This window comes from Cyrtonyx montezumae, unplaced genomic scaffold, assembly GCF_038088225.1.
Source record: "Cyrtonyx montezumae isolate F1298 unplaced genomic scaffold, pur_monq_1.0 scaffold_12, whole genome shotgun sequence".
NCBI lineage: Eukaryota > Metazoa > Chordata > Aves > Galliformes > Odontophoridae > Cyrtonyx > Cyrtonyx montezumae.
Window position 1 is genome coordinate 14,719,757 of NW_027071848.1, and position 22,575 is coordinate 14,742,331.

The 22,575-nt window shown below is 46.2% G+C and overlaps 2 protein-coding genes across 3 annotated transcripts; one reads left to right on the top strand and one right to left on the bottom strand.

The window, feature by feature from the left end:
* IL17D (interleukin 17D) lies at window positions 1–7,575 on the top strand. 2 transcript variants are annotated; one of them, XM_065730352.1, is made up of 3 exons: window positions 1–25; window positions 101–398; window positions 7,140–7,575. In XM_065730352.1, exons 1-3 carry the CDS (start codon window positions 1–3, stop codon window positions 7,453–7,455), a joined length of 639 nt encoding a protein of 212 aa, XP_065586424.1. In that variant the 3' UTR covers window positions 7,456–7,575. The 2 variants fall into 2 exon arrangements, with proteins under 2 accessions (XP_065586424.1, XP_065586425.1); XM_065730353.1 differs by having other exon boundaries at window positions 1–15; window positions 109–398.
* A 4,833-nt stretch (window positions 7,576–12,408) lies between these two features.
* On the bottom strand, window positions 12,409–21,603 carry EEF1AKMT1 (EEF1A lysine methyltransferase 1). Its single transcript, XM_065730113.1, has 5 exons — window positions 21,570–21,603; window positions 17,073–17,229; window positions 16,147–16,229; window positions 14,831–15,111; window positions 12,409–13,343 (listed from the first exon to the last, which is right to left on the bottom strand). Exons 2-5 carry the CDS (start codon window positions 17,223–17,225, stop codon window positions 13,216–13,218), a joined length of 645 nt encoding a protein of 214 aa, XP_065586185.1. The 5' UTR covers window positions 17,226–17,229; window positions 21,570–21,603; the 3' UTR covers window positions 12,409–13,215.
* Between the last annotated feature and the right edge of the window lie 972 nt (window positions 21,604–22,575).

Consider the following 22,575-nt stretch of genomic DNA (forward strand, 5'->3'; position numbering starts at 1 on the left):
ATGCAGCGAGGCAGGGTGAGCCGGGGCAGCGCGGACGGGACGGGGTCGTGAGCGGGGCGCGGGGCGCGGGGCGCGGGGGTCGGCCCGGCTGACGGCTGCACGTTGCAGGTGCTGACGGCGCTGCTGTGCGCGGCGCTGCTCCCGCTCCGCTCGGACGCCGCCAAAGCGCCCAAACGCCCCGCCCGGCCCCGGAGCTGCGGCGAGCGGCCCGAGGAGCTGCTGGAGCAGCTGTACGGGCGGCTGGCGGCCGGCATGCTCGGTGCCTTCCACCACACGCTGCAGCCCGAGCCGCCCGGCCGCCAGCACAACGCCAGCTGCCCCGCGGGGACCCGGCCGGGCGGAGACAGGAGGTTCCGGCTGCCCGTCAACCTGCGCAGCGCATCGCCGTGGGCATACAGGTGAGCGGCGGGGCCGGGGCGCGGCGCTGAGGGGCGTCCGGTGGGGCGGCGCGGGGCGGCGTGAGGCGGTGCGGGCAGAGCGGGCAGAGCCGGGATGAGGTACAGCTGTAGGTCCCGCACGTTCCCGCACGTCTCCTCGCCAGCGGTCGAAGAGGTTTGTAGCTTACAGGTACGTTTGCCACATAGCGCTGCTGTCAGAAGATGGCCCTGTTCGGAAAGCAGCGGGTCCCATTCTCAGCCCCGCCAGGCACATAACTTCTGCTGGAGCTCTGTATATGCTTAGTGCCTAACAGAGAATGCTGTCTAGTAACAGAGCCCGTTTTCACTTGATTACTGGTGCTGCGAGACGTTGCAAGATGTGTGAGGAAAGCATAAAACATGGAATTGCTCATTATGAAGAGCGATGTGTATTTGTGATGACAGCCTGCTGCTTCGCAGCCTGTGAAGGCAGATCCAGGGAGTATCAGGAAGGCCAGCCCTGCTCAGATGGCTGCTCACCCACTTAACTCCTTCAGCAGTCCCCCAGATGCCTTTAGAGCTGTTGTGTATCTCCAGAAAGGACATGTGGCTCTCATTAGAGCTCACCGTGACACAGTACACCTTGTCAGTGGTTAAGCAATTCCACCAACATGATCTTGACCATTTCTTCTCTGTGTCAGTGAAAATCTGCATACACCTCTTCCCTGTGTGAGAGAACTTTACCCGCCTGCATATGTTTCATTCTTTCAGTCTTTCCCCACAAATCACTCCCCTTTGCTCACCTTCCAGGACCCCTGGCTTTCCCTGCTGCTGTTCCTTTCACCTGCCAGGGTTGTTTGGTGAATGCCCAGAAGTGTGCTCAGCTGAGGAGAAGAGCAAGTGGTCCCCACCATTTAGATGTTGTACTATGAGATGTGATTTAGTGGGGAAATAATGTTGGAAGGTGGCAAGTTGGCCTGGAGGATCTCGGAGGACTTTTCCAACGTTGGTGATACTATGTTTCTGTGCTTCCTCTGCACCACAGTGGGATGGACACACCTCAAACATGAATTTCACTATTTCAGACTTGCATCAGGATCCCTGCCCAGTTCCAGCATCTCCTGATGTCCTTGAGCTTTTTTTCTGCCAGTGAAGAGATACAGATTCTTTTTGACCCGCATTTTAATGTCTGAGAAATACTGTGCTATTATTCTGTCTTCGCTGGTGTTGCAACAGTTCCCGTTGTGACCATCTGCAGATTTCATTAACATGCTGTTTATACTCCCTATTCCAGATCATTAATAACGTGGATATTGAGCCTGGCTGCGCTTACCTTCCTGCACGTCTCCCCAGACACCTGCTCCCAGCTGTTGAACACAGCTTCTTGTAACTCTTCTGCTTGCATGCCAGCTCAGCTCAGCTCAACTGGAATTTTTTCACATCAGCATTTGTGAGAAGGAATTGAATATATTACCTAAAGATCAGTGCGTAACATTCACTTTGCTGCATCGTATATATCCAAGTTTGTCATTCTGTTCAGTTTTGAACAGCATGTCTGTTTTGTCTTCAATTGGGTAAAAGTACTGATCCTTTTGTGACTTCTTTCTTTGTCTTTGTACTGTGCTTACAGCTCGCCTTCTTTTACTTGATCCTTAATTTGGTTACACAACTAATGTATCTTACATCATTTTTGGCATGCTACAACCTGGACATACAGGAGTTGCACGTGGACTGCACCATGAACCACCTGTTTCATCCTGCTGCTTACAGCATCCGTCCATTGATATTTCGGTGAAACTTAGGGGAAAATATGAGTTCATCCACCTGATAGTGAAATTCTATCCAAGGGGCTACAGGAGTTTGGTGCATAGGTGGGAGCATGAAGTTCAGAATCACAAAATCACAGGCATTGGAAGGGACCTCAAGAGATCATCAAGTCCAACCCTCTGCAGCACAGCCTTCTAGTGTGTCAGGCACTCCTCCCAGTTTTGTATCATCAGCAGACATGCTGAGGGTGGACTGTATCCTCTCATCAAGAACACTCTTGAAGATGTTGAACAAGATAGGACCCAACACTGACCCCTGGGGAACACCACTAGTTACAGGCCTCGGACTGGACTCTGTGCTGCTGATCACAACCCTCTGAGCTCTGCCAGTCAGCCAGTTCTTGATCCGCCTCACCATGCACTCATCTATCCCACACTTTCTAAGTTTCATAACAGGTATGTTCTGGGAGACAGCATTGAGCTCAGATTCCATTAACCTTGCTGCCTAGCACAAGTGCCATTCCATTATTCAGCTGTTTGTTTTCATTGACTTTATTGTCTGCCATCTTGTGTCTATGTCTTCAAGGCTAGGAATTAAAGGAAGAGTTATAAAAGCAAGCACCTTTCAGCATGAATATGTCAAACATCTTTATGTGTAGTCAGGAAACCGTGCCTATTTCTGAATCTCCAAGACTCATGGCTTCTGTGCCTCTCTTGGAGCCTCCTCCTGTATTTACTAAAAGGTCACTTCCTGCACTGAGAGGCAAGATTAGAGCTTCAGATTTTCCTTAGCTGAGCCCGCCTTCTTTTATTTTGCATCCAGCACTTTGTGACTACCAGCAAAATAATAAAGAACTTATGCATAGAGGTGATGATTTCCATGGGAGGTTGTTTACTGAAATGCAGTAAGGTGAAATAATTGGCAAAATTTCACACCATCTTTTTAGGATTCTGTCTTATGCTTCTTTTCTGTACTGAATTCCTTGAGATTTGCTTGCTGTTGTCTGTGTTTATCTGACGGTGAAGTCCAGTGCCAGCTAGTCCCTTTCTCAAACACTGCCTAGCTTGGTTTTTTTTCTGCTTTTCAAAGAAGAATTTCAGTTTAAAAGTTGAACATGAGAAGTTCCACACCAACATGCAGAAGAACTTCTTTATGGTAAGGGTGACAGAGCACTGGAGCAGGCTGCCCAGGGAGGTTGTGGAGATAAGATATTCGTAGGATTCTAGAACCCTTAGAGTTGGAAGGGACCTTTAAATACCATCTAGTCCAGCTCCCCTGCAATGAATGGGGACATGCACATCTCGATCAGCCTTGCCTTGAAAGACTCCAGGGATGGGGCATCCACCACCTCTCTGTGCAACCTGTGTCAGTGTCTCACCACCCTTCATCATAGAAGACTTTTTCTGTACATCCAACATAAATTTCACCTCTTTAAACTTGATGTAGGTTCCTCTTGTTCTGTCACCACAGACCCTGCTAAAGAGTCTGTCCCCTTCTTTCCTGTAGCTCCCATTTAGATACTGAAAGGCTGATCTCAGGTCTTCCCAGAGCCTTCTGTTCTCCAGGCTGATCAGCTCCAGCTCTCAGCCTGTCCTCGCAGGAGAGGTGTTCCATCCCTTGGATCATTTTCACGGCCCTCCTCTGGACGCACTCCAGCAGCTCCATGTCTCCATGGATGTTACTGGAGGTGTGACATTCGGGTTGCTGTCCCATTGCACTCAGAAATCCTTAGGAGCTAACAACTGTTTTTTCCTTTGGCAGAACACATAAATCTTTGTAGCAGGTGTTTGTTACATTCCCATTGTGCTCAGTGTGTTCTTTATGCAGGTAATAAGCGTGGTGAGTGTGGGACTGAATTGCCCGACGCCAGCTGTGTGTTTCTGAAGGGTTAGCTGTGCCTGCCTAATCCAGCACAGCATCTGACCACTGGATTTGGAAGCTTGAAGACTATGAAGTGCTAATATTATTAAAAAATACTACATCTCAAAGTAGTAATACAGGGCAAGAGAGATGAAGTCTTTGCAAGAGTTTTGCTTCTGACAGCAATATCTCTCTTGAGTTTCCAGGCTTAATGCATAAACGGCAGGAAGTTTGTTTTTCACTGGGAGCTCTCAAGACACTCATAGGGTTGTAAGGAAAAGCAGCCTAGAACTAGTCACACTTCATTAGCAGTTCCAGTTCAGCACAGACCAGCTGCTTGTTCCAGCAGATGGAAACACAGCAGCCCTGCACAGCTCCCTGCTCGGTCATTTGCAGATGAGGACCGCTGGGCAGGCACAGATCACTTGGCATACAACAGCTCGAGCTCAGGGCAGCCTGCACTGTGTGCTTGGTCTGTGTAGCTGGCAGTTGTGGTACAGCACCTGGCACAAGATGCAGGGGACACTGCTGTGGGAAGTTGCACCTCTCAGGTCCTCTACCACTTGCAGCTGATTCATAGGATCATAGAATGCCTTGGGTTGGAAGGGACCTCCAGATTCCAGAGATCATCTGATTCCAGCTCCCTGCCACAGGCAGGGTTGCCAACCTCTTATTCAGCCCTTACATGATATTGCCAACTTCCCATCCAAGGTGTTCTAGAACACCTCCAGCGATGGAGTATCCACAGCTTCTCTGGGCAAATTCTGTCACGTCCACCCATCTGATGCATCTTCTACCACATGTAGGAAGGAGTCAGTGGGAACTTGGAGCACGCTTTTTGTCCAGCTGAACACTGTCAGATATGCTTGTTCTGTTCCAAAAGACTTAAAAATGGAACTTGCTGTGCTTTGAGTTACGGAGATACATCAAAGCAGCTGAGGCTGTGGTCACTGTATGCACAAACTGATGATCAGTGCATAATGACAAGAGAAGGTCACAGAGTGCACTTGCATGGCTAGGTTACCTCCATTAGCAACTTTGGGCCGAAGATGCAGAAGCTTTTAGTTAAGCCTATAATTCCATTACTTAAGAATGTTTAGCCCTCCAGTTCTGCTCTGGATGCAAAACCATGTCTGCATTTTTGATTCATTTTTGCATTTTTAACTCGATTCCTTTCAGTCCTCATCTCTTGGACCAGTGGTACCTATCCCACACTTAGGAATATAAGAGGAATTTCTCCTATGGAAAGCAGAAAACCACACCACACCATCCTTCCAGAAAACCTCATTTACGCCTGACTTTGCCATGTGAGAATTCAGAAGGGGGAGGCTTGCTGCAGGCCGTGATTCCACTGACACTGTTCTCTTGTTATTAGTGAAAACTGCAGTGTTTGCATCAAGAAGCATTTTTATGCTTTTCAGTAACATCATAAACCAGGTGCTAGAGATAATACAGCATAGGAAATACCACTGGCTTGACATATGGTGTGTAACATTCTGCCATGGAAATTTTTCACGTTTGAGTTTGAAATAGGAACGGATCGCAGGAGAACCAACCATATTTCACTGTCTTCCTTTCTGCTGCCTAGCAGACATTTCATTGCACATTGGTGTGAGATCCTGTAACTTGAAGGTATTTCCTGGGGAAAGTAAGCAAGTGTAAATGGGACAGAGCAGCTTTGCAAAACCTATCAGCAGCATCACATATGTCTGGCTGTGCAAGAACTGGCCGCGTTTCTCTGCAAGGAATTCAAGATCCTTAAAAAGATAAAAGAGTCCACTGCAGAAACAGAAGTGAGAAGGTCCCTTTTTTTATAATCCGAGAGTCATAGAATCTTGTGAGTTGGAAGGGACCCTTAAGTGTAAGTCATCTGGTCCAACCCCACTGCCACAAACATGGACACCTACAGCTACACATCAGGTGCTCAGAGCTCCATCCAGCCTGACCGTGAGTGTCTTCAGAGATGGGGAATTTACCACCTCTCTGGGCAGCCTGTGCCAGTGCCTCATCACCCTTATATTGTAAAACAACTTTTTATGTCCAAGTTACAGCCCTTCCCAGCAATTCCATCATAAGCAGGAAGAGGGAGCGAAGCACTAAGCAACAAATACATCGTCACCTCAATATGCACTGTGGCTGCACACTTTATTTTTTATGCCATGTACTCTTTTTTTTTAATTTCTTCTTTTCTTGGAGAAGAAGAGGCTCAGGGGTGACCTCATCTCTCTCTACAATGACCTGAAGGGAGGTTGTGGTGAGGTGGGAGTTGGCTTCTGCTTCCATTAACTAGTGATAGGATGAGATGGAATGGTCTCAGGTTGCTCCAGGGCAGATTCAGGTTGGACATTAGGAAATATTACTTCTCTGAGAGAGAGGTCAGGTGCTGGAACAGGCTGCTCATGGAGCTGGTGGAGTCACTGTCCCTGGAGGTGTTCAAGAAGCGTTTAGATGTTGTACTGAGGGACGTGGTTTAGTGGGAAATATTGGTGATAGGTGGACAGTTGGACTGAATGATCTTAGAGATCTTTTCCAGCCTTGGTGAGTCTACAGTTCTGTGATTCTACGTGCTATTCTCTGGTTTGAGGAAGAGGTAGAGACAACAGAGGTGAATCATGCAAAGAATTGCTAAGTTCTGCTTTTAAGAGGAGGAACCTTTACAGCCCTGAACACCTTAGGCATACTAGGGAGCAGAAACCATTGCAGAAAGAACTGTACAAAGTAATTCTATTTAAATTATATACTTCTAAATAATCATGTCAACAGGAAGAACGTTAACAAGTATCTGTAGTGCTTTTTTAAGAACTTGAGGCAGATAAAAAGTTTGGAAGTGTCCAAGTCTTTTCTAATGCTCAAATTTCCCATTCAGTCCAAAGCTCAGGACTTACTCTGCTGAAGCCCCCGACTGGCATTTTGGGAAGCCAGCCACCTCATAGTTCAGCAGGCTCTGTAGGACTTGGTCAGTCCAATGAGTCGCTTGTGCTTTTTCTTTCAATGTTTCGACTAAGAAGCTGGACAGCAACAACTACTGCTATTTTTCCTGGCAACAAACCCCCCAAAACATTATATAAATGTTTACAGTCAAATAACTTTATAATAATGTTTTCCAGATGAATATATAGAGATGCTAAGGAATCTTTATTTTTTGCTTCCCTGTAGAATTTCCTATGACCCCACAAGATACCCTAAATACATTCCTGAAGCATACTGTCTGTGCAAGGGCTGCCTCATGGGGATCTTTGGCGAGGAGAACTTTCACTTCCGCAGCACCCCCGTGTACATGCCCACCGTCATCCTCCGCCGCACCTCCTCTTGCGCTGGCGGCCGCTATGTGTACACGGAAGACTACGTCACTATCCCAGTGGGCTGCACTTGTGTGCCTGAGCAAGAAAAGGAGGCCGAGAGCGTAAATTCCAGCATAGACAAGCAAGAAATGAAGTTGCTGGTAAACCAGAACAAGCCGTCATCAGAATGATGCATGTAGGAAGAGTCGTCTGTACGGTATTGGCTTCACATCATTATTTCACCACCTCAGCAAACTGTGCGCAGCAGAGAAACACATCAGATTGCACCGTCTCTCTGCTTATTTCAGTTATTTCAGTTATTTCAGTTATAAGATGGAAAATTCTGTTCAGTTGCTCAGATCGTTAGCAATGACAGTTCACAGTAAGAACTTCTGTAGCTCATGTGAGTATCTCTTGCAAATTCCAGTATAGCTTTTTTTTTCACTTTCCTTAGAGTGGAACATTTTATCCATACTATTCACAGTAAATTTTAGATGACGCAATAGTAAGAAATGCTAGCTATTGCTATAGCAGACTACTGGTTGTAGATATTATTCAGGAATCTCTTATACTCTACTTTTAAATACTTTTATATAAAGATCACGCAGCTACAGCCCAGGTGCCAAATCATCAGTTGAAAGTATGGTTTTTCAGGCTGGGACAGCCTTCCTGTATACCACAAATCTCAACCCAAAGCAGCATTCTTTGCTGTTATATCTTTGTCTGTTTATACAGCACAGCATGGGAATTGTCACTGGGCAATCTGCGTAACAGAGATTTTAAAAAGCTCACATTCTGTTGTAACTGTCCTGCAGCCATAATTTTATGGCATCAGTTTGAGTTTCTTCAAGTAAGTAGAGATGTTCTGGGAATTTCTGGGCATCAGAGGCTGACACCAGGTAAATGGAACACAACTGGTTTTGCCAATCCAGAAGAACAGATGCTTTAGCTTACATAAAGCTTCAGGAATTGGATGGCTGAAAGGAAAGTATTAGAGAATTGCAAAACCTCAGTGGATCAATAGATTATGTGTATTGGCGACCTCCTCTTCATACTGCAACAAGTGCAGAAAGCTTACTATGGTCACAGGCAACCTGATCCTATTCTACTTGAATACCCCTTTCCCTTTTTTAGTCTTCTTTCTCTTCTATGACAAACTTTCTAGCTGATCCAGTTTGCTTTCTGATCCAGCTTTCCAGTTAGATGTCTCTTAAAAGTGCTGTTTATGTTTCAGTGTGAGCAACTGTTTGATAATAATTTGTTTTTCAACAACTGTTTCCTAATTCTTAACATCAAAAACTGTTAGCTGTGCAAACATTTATTAACCTCCATCATACCCTTCCATATATAAACCCTCTCCGCATTACTCATGTGGGAAAGTTTGAGTATTAAATATAGTTTGTGTTTGTTTGGATTTTTTTTTCCTTTTCTTTAAGATTTCATCACATTGTGGATTTATATCAGTTGGACTTCAACTGTGGTGTGACATTCTCCAGCTTTTAGCCCTCTGGTTACAGCTGCTGTAGCCTTGTCTTTAATTTGCACGGGGGGAGGGAAGTCCACTGGAGTTGCTTCAAGGCTCACAAACTGTTGACAGAAGGCAGACACGAAATGCCTCACTGAACCAACTCCAGGCCCAATAAATGCAAACAATTCAAAGCTGAAACTATTTGTCAGCTGTGGCTGATTTGAGAAAATTTTTGTTGTGCCAGGAAAATCTTCTCCTGCAAGGAGGTTGTCCCTGGAATGCGTTATGAGCCACAAAACACGGAACAATATCCTCAGTAAAGGATTTACTTTCTTCTCTGTAGTATCACTTAAGATACATTGGAAAATTCGTACCGTGCAGGAAGGCTGAGAAAATCCTGAGATGCTTGCTTAGGTTTACTGGCCCATCATTCCAAGGTGTTCATATAACCAGGCGGTGGCCTGCAGCTGCAAATAAGCACAAGATTGCCAGCAGTAAGGGGAAGAGGGAAGAAGGCGATTACATGCTCTCAGAACATATAACTGCCTGTTAATTTCTCTGGGATTAGGGAGCAGCCGTAACTATAGGAGGGAGATCTGCACGTACTGCTGCTGAGCGGCGTGAGCTATCGCTTGTTTCTGCAGCGCTTCCTTCCAGGGAGACTGCAAAACATGAGCAGAAATGGAGCGGCAGCAGCGGGTGCTTCCCGCTTGCTCCTGGGCTCCAGCCTGCCTGGCCGTGTGACACTGAGATGAGCTCAACACTTTCAATGTCTATGAGAGCTTAATGAAAGCTTCATCTGTCATCTGACACGATGCAGGTAGCCGTGGTACCTGCCCCTTCTCGTGCAGCCCTCAGCCTGTGCATGAGATGCCAGCTTTCCTGGGCCAGGTGTCACACGGCGTAGTGGCACATGGCTGCGTGGCACTGAGGGGCTCTGCTGCCCTTATAGCACAGAGGCTGCAGCATGTCTGCCTTTGCAGCACTGGAAGAATGGCTTCATGCTGAAAACTTCACCAGGAGAGAGGCAATCCAGGAGAGACTTGACACTGAAGTTGTTTTTTATAATCCTGTTCTGGAAAAGACCGATGTTTTGCTGTTACCTAAGTTACTGCACTGGCACAAAGTACAGATTCACTACAGGCTTTTGTGGCCTCAGAAACACAGCAACTTCCCCATGAACAAATAACAGCAAAAACAGTTTCCACCCTATCGCTGATGAACTCCGTGAATGCCACCAGTCAGGCTCTGCTTGGGCAGCTGCCCATCCTCAGCAGCGTTGGGAGAAGGAAGCCAGTGGACAACGGGCCGCTCTGTGGACAGGATCTACAGAAATATGCAAGTACCCTCATTTTCATAGTCACACATCTTCACAGTGCCTCTTTTCGAAGCTGTCTGGCCAACATGTGAGGTAGCAGTGATTTGGCGAACTGGTTTTCATGGTACAACTCAAAGTTGTACTTCTTTAAGAAAAGGAAATGGGTCTCTGACGAAGTTCACAAGGTTACCTTTTAATGCTGTGATACAGAGCCCAGCAGGACAGCTTTAGCAAAGGGAAGGAGGCAACTGAAGGACATTAGCTATAAAGCAGCAACGTATGTGAAGCCTGTATTTAAGCAGCACATTCTAATTTAGGTGGGCAGGAGGGAAGAATATCATCAGCTCTGGCAGCCAAGCTGTACCTATCCCATCTGAGCCCTCTGTGTAGACGAATGTTTCAGGAGCTGCTTTATATTGCATTGCCTCTGTCAACTTGGCATGGTAATAAACTCAGAACGGTGTACAGCTGTGAGTTAAGCTGATGTCTACGTGTTTAACATTACTTTTCTTTCTTATTTCCAAACTGGCCATGTAACAGCAATGGCTCAGGCTCCTGGAAAACAGCTAACCCCAGCTGCCTGTCACCTGTGGGCAGGAATTCATGGGGAATTCTGGTATTACTTCCTGAAGGGGGGTTGTGGTGAGGAGGGGGTAGGTCTCTTCTCCCTGATAAGTAATGACAGGACGAGAGGGAATGGCCACAAGTTGCGCCGGGGAAGATTTAGATTAGACCTGAGGAAGCATTTCTTTTCTGAAAGAGTGGTCAGGCACTGGAATGGCCTGCCTAGGGAGGTGGTTGGGGCACCATCCCTAGCGCTGTTCAAGAAGCGTTTAGATGAGGTGCTAAAGGACTTAATATAGTAGTTGGGTAGAGATAGTGATAGGAGGATGGTTGGACTAGATGATCTTATAGGTCCTTTCCAACCTTATGAACTTATGAACTTACTTGTCTCAACAGCAGGACAGCACCTGGTTTGACAGGGATTGGCCATGGCGTGTGGTGACTCCTGGATCAGCCTTGCTCAGCTCTTCCTCTGCCGCACAGACCTTGTGCTGACAATGGCCATTAGCAGTCCTGTGACAGAAATCAGCTGGAGTGAAGGAAAGAGGACTGGTGCCATCAATCTCAGGAGCGCTGTGAAGGGTGGGAAGCAGCTGACAAAAAGTGGGAGAAAAGTCTTAGGACAGGAACAGATGTGCTGGGAAGCAGAGAGAAAAGCAAGAGTGCCCTGGAATGGGGATTTAGGATCCAGTTTTAGCTCTGACTTGGGAAGCATGATTCTTTGAGCACTGCAAAAACATCCCATCTACAATACTGCTGCTCGTTTGTTTACCAGATGGGAAAATCTGCATCCAAACTGCACAAATGCACAGAAACATGAGTATATGACCTCTGCATTATTAGAATTCTTGCCTCAAAAAGATAATTATGTTTATCCCTTCCATAAAACAGATTTGCTAATACTTTTTCTTAGGTGCTCCATTTTGTAGATGCAGCATTTCTGTTATCCTTCTACACAAACCCAATATCTAATATGCTGTACCAAGACACGTACTTATGTTTTGTTTGGTACATTTATAGCTGATAAAAACTTTCGAGTGCCCTGGAATTTATGAAGCAGCTTTCACCCAAGAGCACATCAGCAGTGTAGCCAAGAGGTCAGAGAAAACTGGCATTAAAAGTGTCCTGTTATCAAAAATCCCATCCATCCAAAAGTTTTTTAATGCATCATCTATTTTGACAGAAATTGCGTGAAACACAGCCAAACCCCTTTATGTGAAATTTCATATCTGCCTGTTAGAAACAGTAGGAGTTTATCAAATGCTGTACCCCATTGGACTTCTGAGATCCAGCAATTTCTGTTCAACTCCTAACACTTCTGCCTGTGGAATAGCAGACCAAGATAACAATCAGTATTCAGAAAAAAAGGCCCTTTCTTGGAACTATGAACTCAACATATCTGTAAATTACCCTGACATTGAAATCAATGAAAACGCAGGCTCTGTATTTAATCAGGTCCATGGCGATTCAAGATTTAATGCGTGTGTGTGAGTTATGTCACCACACGAGCTGAATTTCCCAGCCAGCAATGGGAGTAATTCAAAGGGAGAACCCACGGACTCAGTCTGAAGCACTAATTATACAAGTGGCTGATGTGTGGATTTTTATTAATTACTTCATATTTTAGGCTGATTTTACCTGGGAATCCTTATTGTGTTTTTCTCAAGGAGACATGAGATCTGTACCAACATTTGGAGATGAGCTTAGCTACTAAATACAAAAGTCAAGTTGGGTTTTTGTTTGTGTTTCAAGTTTTTCATTTTTTGTTGCTCATGTTTATGTACTGCAAATAAATGAACCGTACCTTTGCAAAGAGATGCTTAATACATTACTTTTTTCAAGTATGGCACACAGACATAAGTTCACATGGTGATAACTGATGACAAAATAGATGTTTTACAAAAACCAAGTTTGGCTGTTCGAAAAATGTTTATAAAAGGTGAAACAACCACCACAATTATTTTTTTTAAGCCACTCCAGCAACAATAATAGATATTAGGTCTTATCTTACTTGGCAAATCTCGGATTACTATAAAAAGCAACCAGAGAGACCTACCCAGAAGGAGATGTGTTTTCTCTTTAGTTATTCTTTATAAAAATATCAGCCTGCTGGAAAACGAGTCTGAAAACACGCCGTGTTCCAAATGAACAGCTCTCACAGGTGATGGGAGACCAATATTCACAAGCTTTCAATCATCCACTAGCTACCAACTTACCAGTTATTACAGCTGACAGTTCTGATGTCTGTGAGGAAAGCACCTATGTGGTGTTAGAGGCCAAGCAGCTAAAGTCACTTCCCAGAGGTCACTGAATGGTAAAAACTACTGGTTGGAATGGAACTCTAACAAAGAAATTCCCATTATGCAGAACCTGAATTGTTTGGGTCCCCACTTACCTAACAAGCAAGGTAAACAACACTTGCAAATCCTTACACATTTAAAAGAGAGAGACTATCACCCTGTGTTGATTAAGTCTAGCCTAGAAAATACTGCTTGGAGCCAATTGTTTTAGCACTGTGGAATCACTGAGAAAAAAATACAAAGTAACTTGATTGAGACAGTTATAGATCTTCTGAGAAAGTTGTATATCTTCTCCTGAGAATCAGTCCAGTCCAGAAGCATAGTTCACATAACATCGAAATTCATTGGCTAAATTTCGAGAGTGTTTTGGGATAAACTTGCATATCTTCACACCAAGATGCTTTGCTGCCTGTTCCTCCATGATTGCACCTGCAGCAAAAATAATTGGTAGCTGATGAGAAAACAGTAACAATGTCAGAACCTTTGGACTTTACAGCTCCTCCCAATTGCCTGCCTCTTTTCTTTTAGGGAACAGACATAAAGCAGCTGCACTGTCACTTTGCTAACTGTCTCTTCGACAGCTGAAGTTTTGGGCTATTGAAGCATGAATGAATGAAAGAGGCCTCAAAGAAGAGAACATCCTCAAAGTTTCTTAAAAATAGGTAGAGGGGTAAAATGAGTGCCCCTTTCATACAAAACAGAAATGTGAACTCAGTCTTACTGCTGCATGCCGGAGAAATTTCATGGTGGGGAGCATGGGAAATGCAAACAGATTACATATACTATTTTATTTAAATAAACCACAGCGTGGTATTTATGGCTCCACACTGAGAAATCTCTTCCTTGAGTACAATTTGTCAAATCTTGTAAACTGAAGGCCCGCTTATCCATTTTAGGGAAAAAAAATCTCAGAACTACTCTTGTGCATCAGTGTCATTTACAATTAAACAAAGACGTAGACTTTCTATGTCCACATATTCTTTTCATTTGTCTCTATTTTGCCTGCTTGGTTGACTGCCCAGAACTGTACATGCAAAAAGTTTTTGTCCTTTGGTTTTTTGTTTTGCTGAAGTTTCTTGAATGTGTTCAGATGTCTTATTGGAAGGTTACAGTTTAAGAACCACTGTAACTGGGGCAGACACTGAGGCAGACACTCGTAGCTTCTTAACACTACCAAGTGCATCTTCATGAAGAAGGCCCTGCAAATGCACACAGTAAGTTTTCCAGTTTCACTGCTGATATCACCGGTTTTTAATTCCTTCTGCTGCATTTCAGTGCCTAAGAACCAATTATTTGAAGCTGTGGCAGAATTCTCCTGTACTTGTTCATACTGCAGTTGCTGTATTTACCAGTAAGGAGCAGCTGATATTGAAAAGAAAGAAAAAGGAAAAAGGAAAAGGAAAAAAGAGAAAGAGAAAAAAGGTTCTTTCGTTCTTTTGAAGACTTAGCTGAAACCATCCCTCTTCATCAAGCAAAGGCCATGCTAACCTGCCTTTCTGTTTAGTTTGCCTTAGATTTTACTAAATATGCAGCAGCTGAAACCCTGCAGCCACAGACAGCTTAGAATATCACAAATTCAACAGTAAGTTGTGTCTCTTTGTCACAGCCATAATTTCAGTCATTACAGTTCTAAAGAATGTTTCTTTTACGAGAAAAAAGTATTCTGGAACTTTGCAGGGTGATCTTAACAATTCTTCAATGATTTAGTAAAAGATACGGATTTCAACTACTAAAATACACATATCTTCCATGAAAAAAACCTGCAGAACTAAAGCATACCAGCACAAAGCTCACTCTCTTTGGGATATTACCTATACATTAGTATTACTGAGCTGGTGTTCTTCTCACTTGAGTACGTCTGCCTTTTGACACAGAAAAGGAGCTGCTTACTGGCAGCACATGTGTTTTTATTATACCTGTGCAAAGCAGAATCTTTCCTTTTGTCAAGTATTTGATGGTCTCTGCAGTTTTTTGAAGACATTCCTCAGACAGATAGGGCGGATCTGCTACTACAATGTCAAAACTGTGTGGCAGGAGACAGTCAGGTAAGTTCAAAGGGTTGTTGTAATCATAGAAGATAAATTCATCTCCGTATACAGAAAACCTTCTGTCATACTCCAGGATACACACGGAAAAATCTGTGCCATCCTGTTCTTTCAGCTTCTGGTACACGCTCGGTGCACTGACACAGGCTATCCTGAAAAAAGAGACAATTTAGAATGCTGATTTTAAAAGGCAACAAAATAATTACAGGAAAGACATTTCCTTAAGTTCTCGGGGCTGCTAAGGGAAAACATCTTTATCATTTGCCCCACATAATGTACATAACCAGACTGAAACGCTTATTTCACAGCAGCAATGAAATATATTTGAAAACTTGCTTTCAAAAGTATCTAATTGTTGAAGAACTAAGAGGAAAAAGTTTTTCCATCTGTTCTACAGAAATGTATGACAATAGAGGAAAGAATTAGAAGTCATTAAAATCCACTAGAGCTCCTTATATTTCTCAGTGAAAAAAAAAAAAAAAAAGATCCACAGAAAACTATTGGAACACGTTACCCAGAGAGGTGGTGAGTGACACTGCAGGCCTGGATGGGGCTCTGAGCTCCTGATGGAGCTGTAGGTGTCCCTGCTCATAGCACGGGAGTTGGACCAGGTGGCTGTTAAGGGTCCCTTCCAACTCTGAGGATTCTCTGATTCTGTACAGCAGTGCCTATAACATTCACTGCAATTCAGAACAAGTTCACTAGGAACCACTGAGTAACAGCAAGGCATTTCACAGTCACAGGATTGTAGGGGTTGGAAGGGACCTCCAGAGACCATGGAGTCCAACCCCCTGCCAAAGCAGCTCCCTAGCCCAGGTTGCACAGGTAGGCGTCCAGGTGGGTCTGGAACGTCTCCAGAGAAGGAGACTCCACCACCTCTCTGTGCAGCTGTGCCACTGCTCCGTCACTGCACTGGGAAGAGGTTCCCACACACATTTGTGCGGAACTTCCTGTGCCTCAGTTTGTGGCCATTTCCCCTCATCCTATCACCACACACTGAGGAACAAAAGGTAATGAATTACGCCCTCTGCATAAATGAAATAATTACAGAAAAGACAAGTTAAACCTACAAGGCAGCTATTATAGGTTCATAAGGTTGGAAAGGACCTACAAGATCATCTAGTCCAACCATAAAATCCTACCTGTCCAATCATGTGTCCAATCATAGTCCAATCATTAAATCCTACCTGCCACCTTTCCCAGCTGCCACAATCGCTTCATTAGCCAGGCACGATGCAGTCTCATCACTGTACCAAAACTGGCTCAGTTGCTGGGAAGAATAATGCACAATTACAAGCAACATCATATCTTCTGATTGTGTTATGCACAATTATGTGTTGAGAATCCTATTCAAAGAAAACCCAAATCCACTGCAACTTCTTGGTTCACAAAGTACAAAGGTGACTTTCCAGATGATTTTTACCTCCAAAAACCAAGGACAAAGAGCAGGCAGCTTACACTGCGTGTTTCCTAAAGCACTCAGCTACGGTGTCAGGAGATCCAAGTAATGCAGGATCACTGACAGGGTTAATACAAACCCAATATGCAGATGTGCAAAATAACCATATGCTTAAATTGAGTTACCTCAGTGGAAAGGAAAAAAAAAACTTGAAAAATGACAGTAGAGAAAAAAATAATGGATAAAAGTACTAAATGAGAAGAGATCAGAAAGAGTAAAAAACCAACCCAACTCAGAGACCAAAATCAGTCTGTGAGATGAAAAAATGCAGCAAGGCATCCACCCACACAACCAAAGGAACAAACACAAGTGGAAATACATGTGGAAGGAAGGAACATTCCTTCTTGTCACACTGTGTTGTCTCAAACCCAGGGAAGAACCTTTGCTACCCTCACACTCCAGGCCGGAGTTCAAGTCTCCAGAGGGCACACATGATTCTGCTGGCAACTTTATTCCCTTTCTCCACGTAATTTACCTGATTAAATTTTAAAGTGAATGACCCTACATTGTTAACATCCACAAAAAGTTTGGCCACTCTAGGATCATCTCGAGTGTTCACCTTTTTGTTATCTACTCACAAAAAGAAAGCTGGTGAAGGCTGTTCCTCTGCAATGCTAACCAGTGTGCCTCATTTGCTGCAGTTTAGTTTCTTACCCAGTCTTCTTCTATTGAGCCAACAGAATATTGATTAAACCTGTGGGAGGTCTTCATGCCCTCTCTCTGCTGCTGTTCCAAATAGAACTCCTGGAGGGCAGCCAATGTATGGGATGAAAGCTGGGGAACGTCGTCATCATCATCATCATCCATTTTGCTAGACATTGACCAGAGGGGAAAAAAAAATTAACCCTTTTAAATGGTGGAAGCTTTTAATAACAGCATGCTCTCCCAGGGAAAAACAACATTCCTGCCACCACAGGCTCAGTCTGACAGCTAACTAGGAAAACCTCCTACAGGGCACAGCACACTCTTCTGCTTAGCAGCTTTAAACCAGTCAGAGGCAGAATGGAAAGAGTGTGCTTCCAGAGAGAATACAGGAGCTGTTTCCTTTCTGCACAACACAGAAGTGGCTTGTATTTTTATAGGGATGCTGTCATGACACTTTGTATACCCTGCTTCCAAACACCACTTCTGTATCAGCTTCCCCCCAAAAAAAACTTTAATGGATTCTGCAAATCCTTTGGAATATTTACCCTTCCCTCCTAGACATAACGATAGCTGCCAATCACTCCATGCCATGCTGTAAAGTCACAATTTTGACTCCAAATGAATAAACCAGTGTTCTGGGATCAGCATCACCTGGCTTCACCTCCCACCCTGTAACAAGACTCCTCTGTATGCCACAAATCTGAAGCAGACGGGATGCTCAAGAGGATGCTTTTATGAGCTAACACTACATGACTGTCTCGCGTGCCCAAGAACACAGACAGAGCTCACCTCAGAAGGACGAGGTACGAGCAGCCAAGCAGAGCCACTGCTGGACATTTGTTAGCCAGGTGCCACAGCCGTGCGGCTCGGCATGCCCTGGGCAGGAGCTGAGCGCTGCTGCCTTCTGTCCTTCCCAGCAGGGGCACCGCCACCTCGTGGAGCAAAGGTGACAAGCAGAAATTAATTGGGCGTGTGAAACTCAAATTTATTCTCTTAAGAAACGAAGAATTTCCTCTGCACTCCTTCCATGAGCTCATACACACGCAATGACTTCAACAGAGCCCAAAGCTCTTCTACACACATTATTTTGGCTCCTTTTTAATGGTCTTCCTTGTGGTTTGCATAGTAAAGCTTCAGGAACAGAGCAGCAATTAGCTGTGAGGCTGCAAGGAAAGCAAGCTAACTCGGAACGCGTGGCAGAAAAATCACGAGGTCCATCTATTCAGAGCACTTCAAAACTCAAAACACTTTTCCAAACAAACACACGTTGTCTACATTGACTGACTTAAGTCATCAGCACGAAGACATTTTTATGCACATGAACTACACTATAAAACAAAGTGAGTTTATGCGAACAAGACTTGTAAATTCCTTTGGCTTCAAGTGAGCAGCAGGCGCTGCCACTTGGAACCCTCTGCAGCCCTCCCACACACCACTGCTCTCAAGTCCAAAAGCAGCCCTGAAGCTTGACGAAGGATGGGACAAAGCAGAGGAACCCGCGGTGCCTCTGAGCCACCATACAAAGTTTAAAAGTAGCAGCGCGTCAAGTCTGATTTACTGCTATGTGAATGCTGCTGGCCTCCAGAGGGGCAGCTCCACCCAGCCAGTGAGCAGCCAGTACAGCAGGGCCGCACACTACACCCACAGCCACAGGGGAGCAGGAAGGCTCCTGCAGAGCCCTGCCCCTGCACAGCCCAGCCCCTGCCAGCTGCTGAGCTTACCGGCCAATGCACCGCCTCTAATCCGTAACAGTGTGAAAGCTCTCCTAAAGAAATAACACAACGAAACGAGGTAATAATACCGAGTGGAAACAGCACAGAAGACTCCAGTACTCCAACTACAGAGCAATACTGTACAATTCAACATCGGTCTCCAATTGTATGAAAACTCCCAATTTTACACAGCCAAGCCTTAAAATGGAGACAAAAAGAGTCAGAAGGAACTCTGTGGAAAAATAAACTCACTCCAAAATTCCTAAGGGCCTTCAGTGTTTCTGTGCCCCAGTACATTTGGTCCATCCATGGTTAGGAACTAACAGACCTCTGGAAAGCAGCCCTCTGTGAGAAACAGCACTGCTCCTCTGCACAGACGTGCCTGTGCCCCCACAGCAGAAACTTGGGAACTCAGACTCACCTGGTTAGGTTAAGCACATGGGGGCTGCATCCTTGTGCATCACTGCTTACCCCGTAACTACAGAAGATGCAGTCAGATCCTTCCAGAGCCACAGCACTACTCAGGAGGGATGTTGAGGAGGCAGCACGAGGTGGGACAGGGTGGGTATTCACAAACTGACCTTAAAAAATCTCTTAAAGCAGGCAGCTGCTCTGGCAGAGCTTTCACCTCCAGACCACACCACAGCTGACTAGCTACCACTTCTCTGCCACAGTGCTCAACCCAACTCATAGCTGCTGGTCAGGCTTCCCTATCCATCTGTGTAATGCAGCAGCCCAGAGGAACCGAACCACAACAATCCTCCCAGCTGTGGTCCAGCCAGAAGAAACTGAAAGGTGCTAGGCCATATGTTTCATAGCATCTTCCCAATGTGAAACAAAACACCCCAACCATCTGGGATGCCATCCCCATGCACTGCCAGCTAGCTGCAAGGCTTTGGGGCCAGGTGCCATCAAACAGACACTGAGGGGGATCCCAGCAGGGAGACATCAGAAAAGAAGGCCAGACAAACCTGCATACAAAGCAGAATCGATTTTCCTGTGTTTCACAGGAGAGGGAAGGAGTGACAAGAAGGAGATGTGAACCTAGGGCAGCCACAGACAGACCAGAAAGAGCTCCATTTGGGGATCTCTGGAGAACTTCCATTAATATCCACAGCAAGAGGTTCAAAAGAAAAGCTTCACTAGTTCACACAGGGGTTGGTGCTGGTAGTTCTTGTATCTTGAAGGCAGACAGAAGCAGCTTTCCTGGGAAGAGTGAGTCTAAGGCAAGTAAGGTGACACCTATCCACTCTGCCTTCTCCCAGTCTATAATCCTTTTCCACAAAGGGCATTTCCACAGCAGAAGTGGTTTATTCCATGAATGCAGTTGACTAAAAGACCCCTGCCCAGTATTCCTTAAATACACCTAGTGTTTTACTGCCATGGGACGTTATAAATGAAACACCACCTCTTGTTGCAGCAAACATGGCTACAGGTTCCATGGGATTCAGCACTTCTTGCGTTGAAGGAAACGATGTGGGACACCAGCTCAGTCTCTCACACCCTGCCCTGCCACTCCACAGCTGCCCACGGGCCACTCGCCCCATGACCACCAGCTCCCATCCCTTAGCAGGCCCCCTGCATTCACTCTCCCTCATTCACCTCTTTGCACACACCTTTCTGTGCTGGGGACCTGCAGCTGTACGCTGCACTTAACGATAAAGGTGATCACACATTTATACTGTCATTTCATCATGTTTTCTGCTGCACTCCCTCTCTTTCTCTTAAAAATTCCAGTATTTCCTGACTGATGTAATGTTCTTCATAGAATTGCTCAGGTTGGAAAAGACCTTAAGATCAAGCCCAACCACAACCTAACCATACTGCCCTAACTCTAACAACCCATCCCTAAATCATGTCCCTGAGCACCACATCCAGATGGATTTTAAACACATTCAGGGCTGGTGACTCAACCCCCTCCCTGGGGAGCCTGTTCCAGTGCCTTACAATCCTTTCTGTAAAGAAGCTCTTCCTGATATCCAATCTATACCTCCCCTGGTGCAACTCGAGGCCATTTCCCCTCATCCTGTCACTGTCACCAGTGAGAAGAGACCAACCCCACACTCACTGCAATCACCTTTCAGGTATTTGAAGAGAACGATGAGGTCTCCCCACAGCCTCCTGTTCCACAGACTAAGCAGCCCCAGTTCTTTCAGTCACTCCTCACAGGACATATTCTGCAATTCCTCCACAAGTCTTGTTACCCTTCTTTGGACCTGCTCCATTTTACCTCAATGTCCTTTCTGTACTGAGGTGCCCAAAACTGAACACAGTACTCGAGGTGGGACCTCACCAGTGCCATACACAGTAGCAGGATGACTTCCCTAGTCCTGCTCACCACACCATTCCTGACACAGCCCAGGATGCCGTCGGCTTCTTGGCCACCTGGGCACACTGCTGGCTCACATTCAGCCGACTGTCCATCAGCACACCAAGGCCCCTTTCCGTCACTCAGCTTTCCAGCCACTCCTCCCCAATCCTGTAGGGCTGCGTGGTGCCTGTGTGACCAAAACCCCGCGCAGAGCCAGGCACACGCGCTGGGGCGGTACTGCCACCGTGGACACGCGCAGTGGATCGCTCCATACGGACATCCCACGTTCCGCCCGCCCCTCCGGGCCCCATTACCGCGCGGTCGCGGACAGCCACCCCAGGCCCCGCGCCGCCTCCCAGCCCGCAAAGCGCTCGCGCGCCGCGGGAGGAACGCTCGCCCGAGCCCGGCTCCTCACAGCGGAGGAGAGGCGGGCGGACGGGCACCGCGGTGACGGCCTCACACCCCCCGCTCCGACCCACTCACCGGCCGACAGATCCCTCCGCGCCCCGGGCCCTCCCCGCCCCAGCGCCGCCCGCGGCCGTGCGCGCCGAGGGACGCGCGCCCCCTGCCGGGCTGCGCGGGAGAAGGGCGGTGCCCGGCGCTGCCCGCCCCTTCCCGCCCCGCCGTACGCAGAGGCGGCCGAGGGAGTGCGCTGGGATGCGAGTGTGCTCGTAGTCCTTCCCCCGGCTCCCGTGCTCCGAGAGGTTATGAAAGTCTCAGCAGCGAAGCGCTGCTCTGGAGGCAGGCGTTAGCATGTGGGGTTCACCAGTTACTTCTCCACAGTCCCGCAGTGTATCGCTCCCCTCTTCCCAGAGGCGGCGCCTTTCAGGGCAGCAAGGAACCTGAGCAGTCCTTGCTGTCGCCGTGACTCAAGTCTAAAACAACTCTTAATAGCCGTTTCCTCACAGACATTGAGTTTTTTAGCAATGGCGAACCAACTGCACTTTTCATTTGGAAGACAAATGAGCATGCCGTACTTAAACGTCCACGGACTGCTCTGGTGAACGCCTGCATCATCCCGCTCCTGAAAAACAATGGAAGATGAAATGCTTCACACAGCAGCCTGCATCATCTCACTGTGTAAGGAAGGTTTCCTGCTCTTTTTCTTTCAGTGCTGAGATGTTTTACTGCAGCCCGGTGGGTACTCAGCACACATCACCCAGTCACACAGCACGAGGTACCTCAGCCTCTCAGGAGCTGTCAGTCATCCTCTGAATATAAGCACAGCAGGAAGGAGTTTTCAGCCTATTTATGGACTCCCAGTTCTCTCTCTAAAGGAGATGTAGATATGAGATGTGTTCACGATGACTTCTCTTCATCAGGCTTTGTAGAGCCCTTGTGCATAATTCATGGACCACAAAGAAGGCTATAGACCTCAGGTGGAAGAGCACTTTGGGGGAAACCTAACGGTACTGGTGTGTTAAATGGAATTTTAGAAAATCCAGACTTGTAAGGGCTGGAGGGGACCTCTGGATGTCATCCGGTCCAA

What these genes read in the sequence shown, in the direction of transcription:
- IL17D (XM_065730352.1), top strand. Translation starts at nt 1, where the DNA reads ATGCAGCGAGGCAGGGTGAGCCGGG. An exon ending in GCGAGGCAGGGTGAGCCGGG is followed by an intron (nt 26 to 100) that starts GCAGCGCGGACG and finishes CTGACGGCTGCA; the next exon opens with CGTTGCAGGTGCTGACGGCG. An exon ending in GCATCGCCGTGGGCATACAG is followed by an intron (nt 399 to 7,139) that starts GTGAGCGGCGGG and finishes GCTTCCCTGTAG; the next exon opens with AATTTCCTATGACCCCACAA.
- EEF1AKMT1 (XM_065730113.1), bottom strand. Translation starts at nt 17,225, where the DNA reads ATGGATGATGATGATGATGACGACGTTCCCCAGCTTTCATCCCATACA. An exon ending in GCTCAATAGAAGAAGACTGG is followed by an intron (nt 16,230 to 17,072) that starts GTAAGAAACTAA and finishes TATTCTTCCCAG; the next exon opens with CAACTGAGCCAGTTTTGGTA. An exon ending in AAAGATTCTGCTTTGCACAG is followed by an intron (nt 13,344 to 14,830) that starts GTATAATAAAAA and finishes TTTTTGCTGCAG; the next exon opens with GTGCAATCATGGAGGAACAG.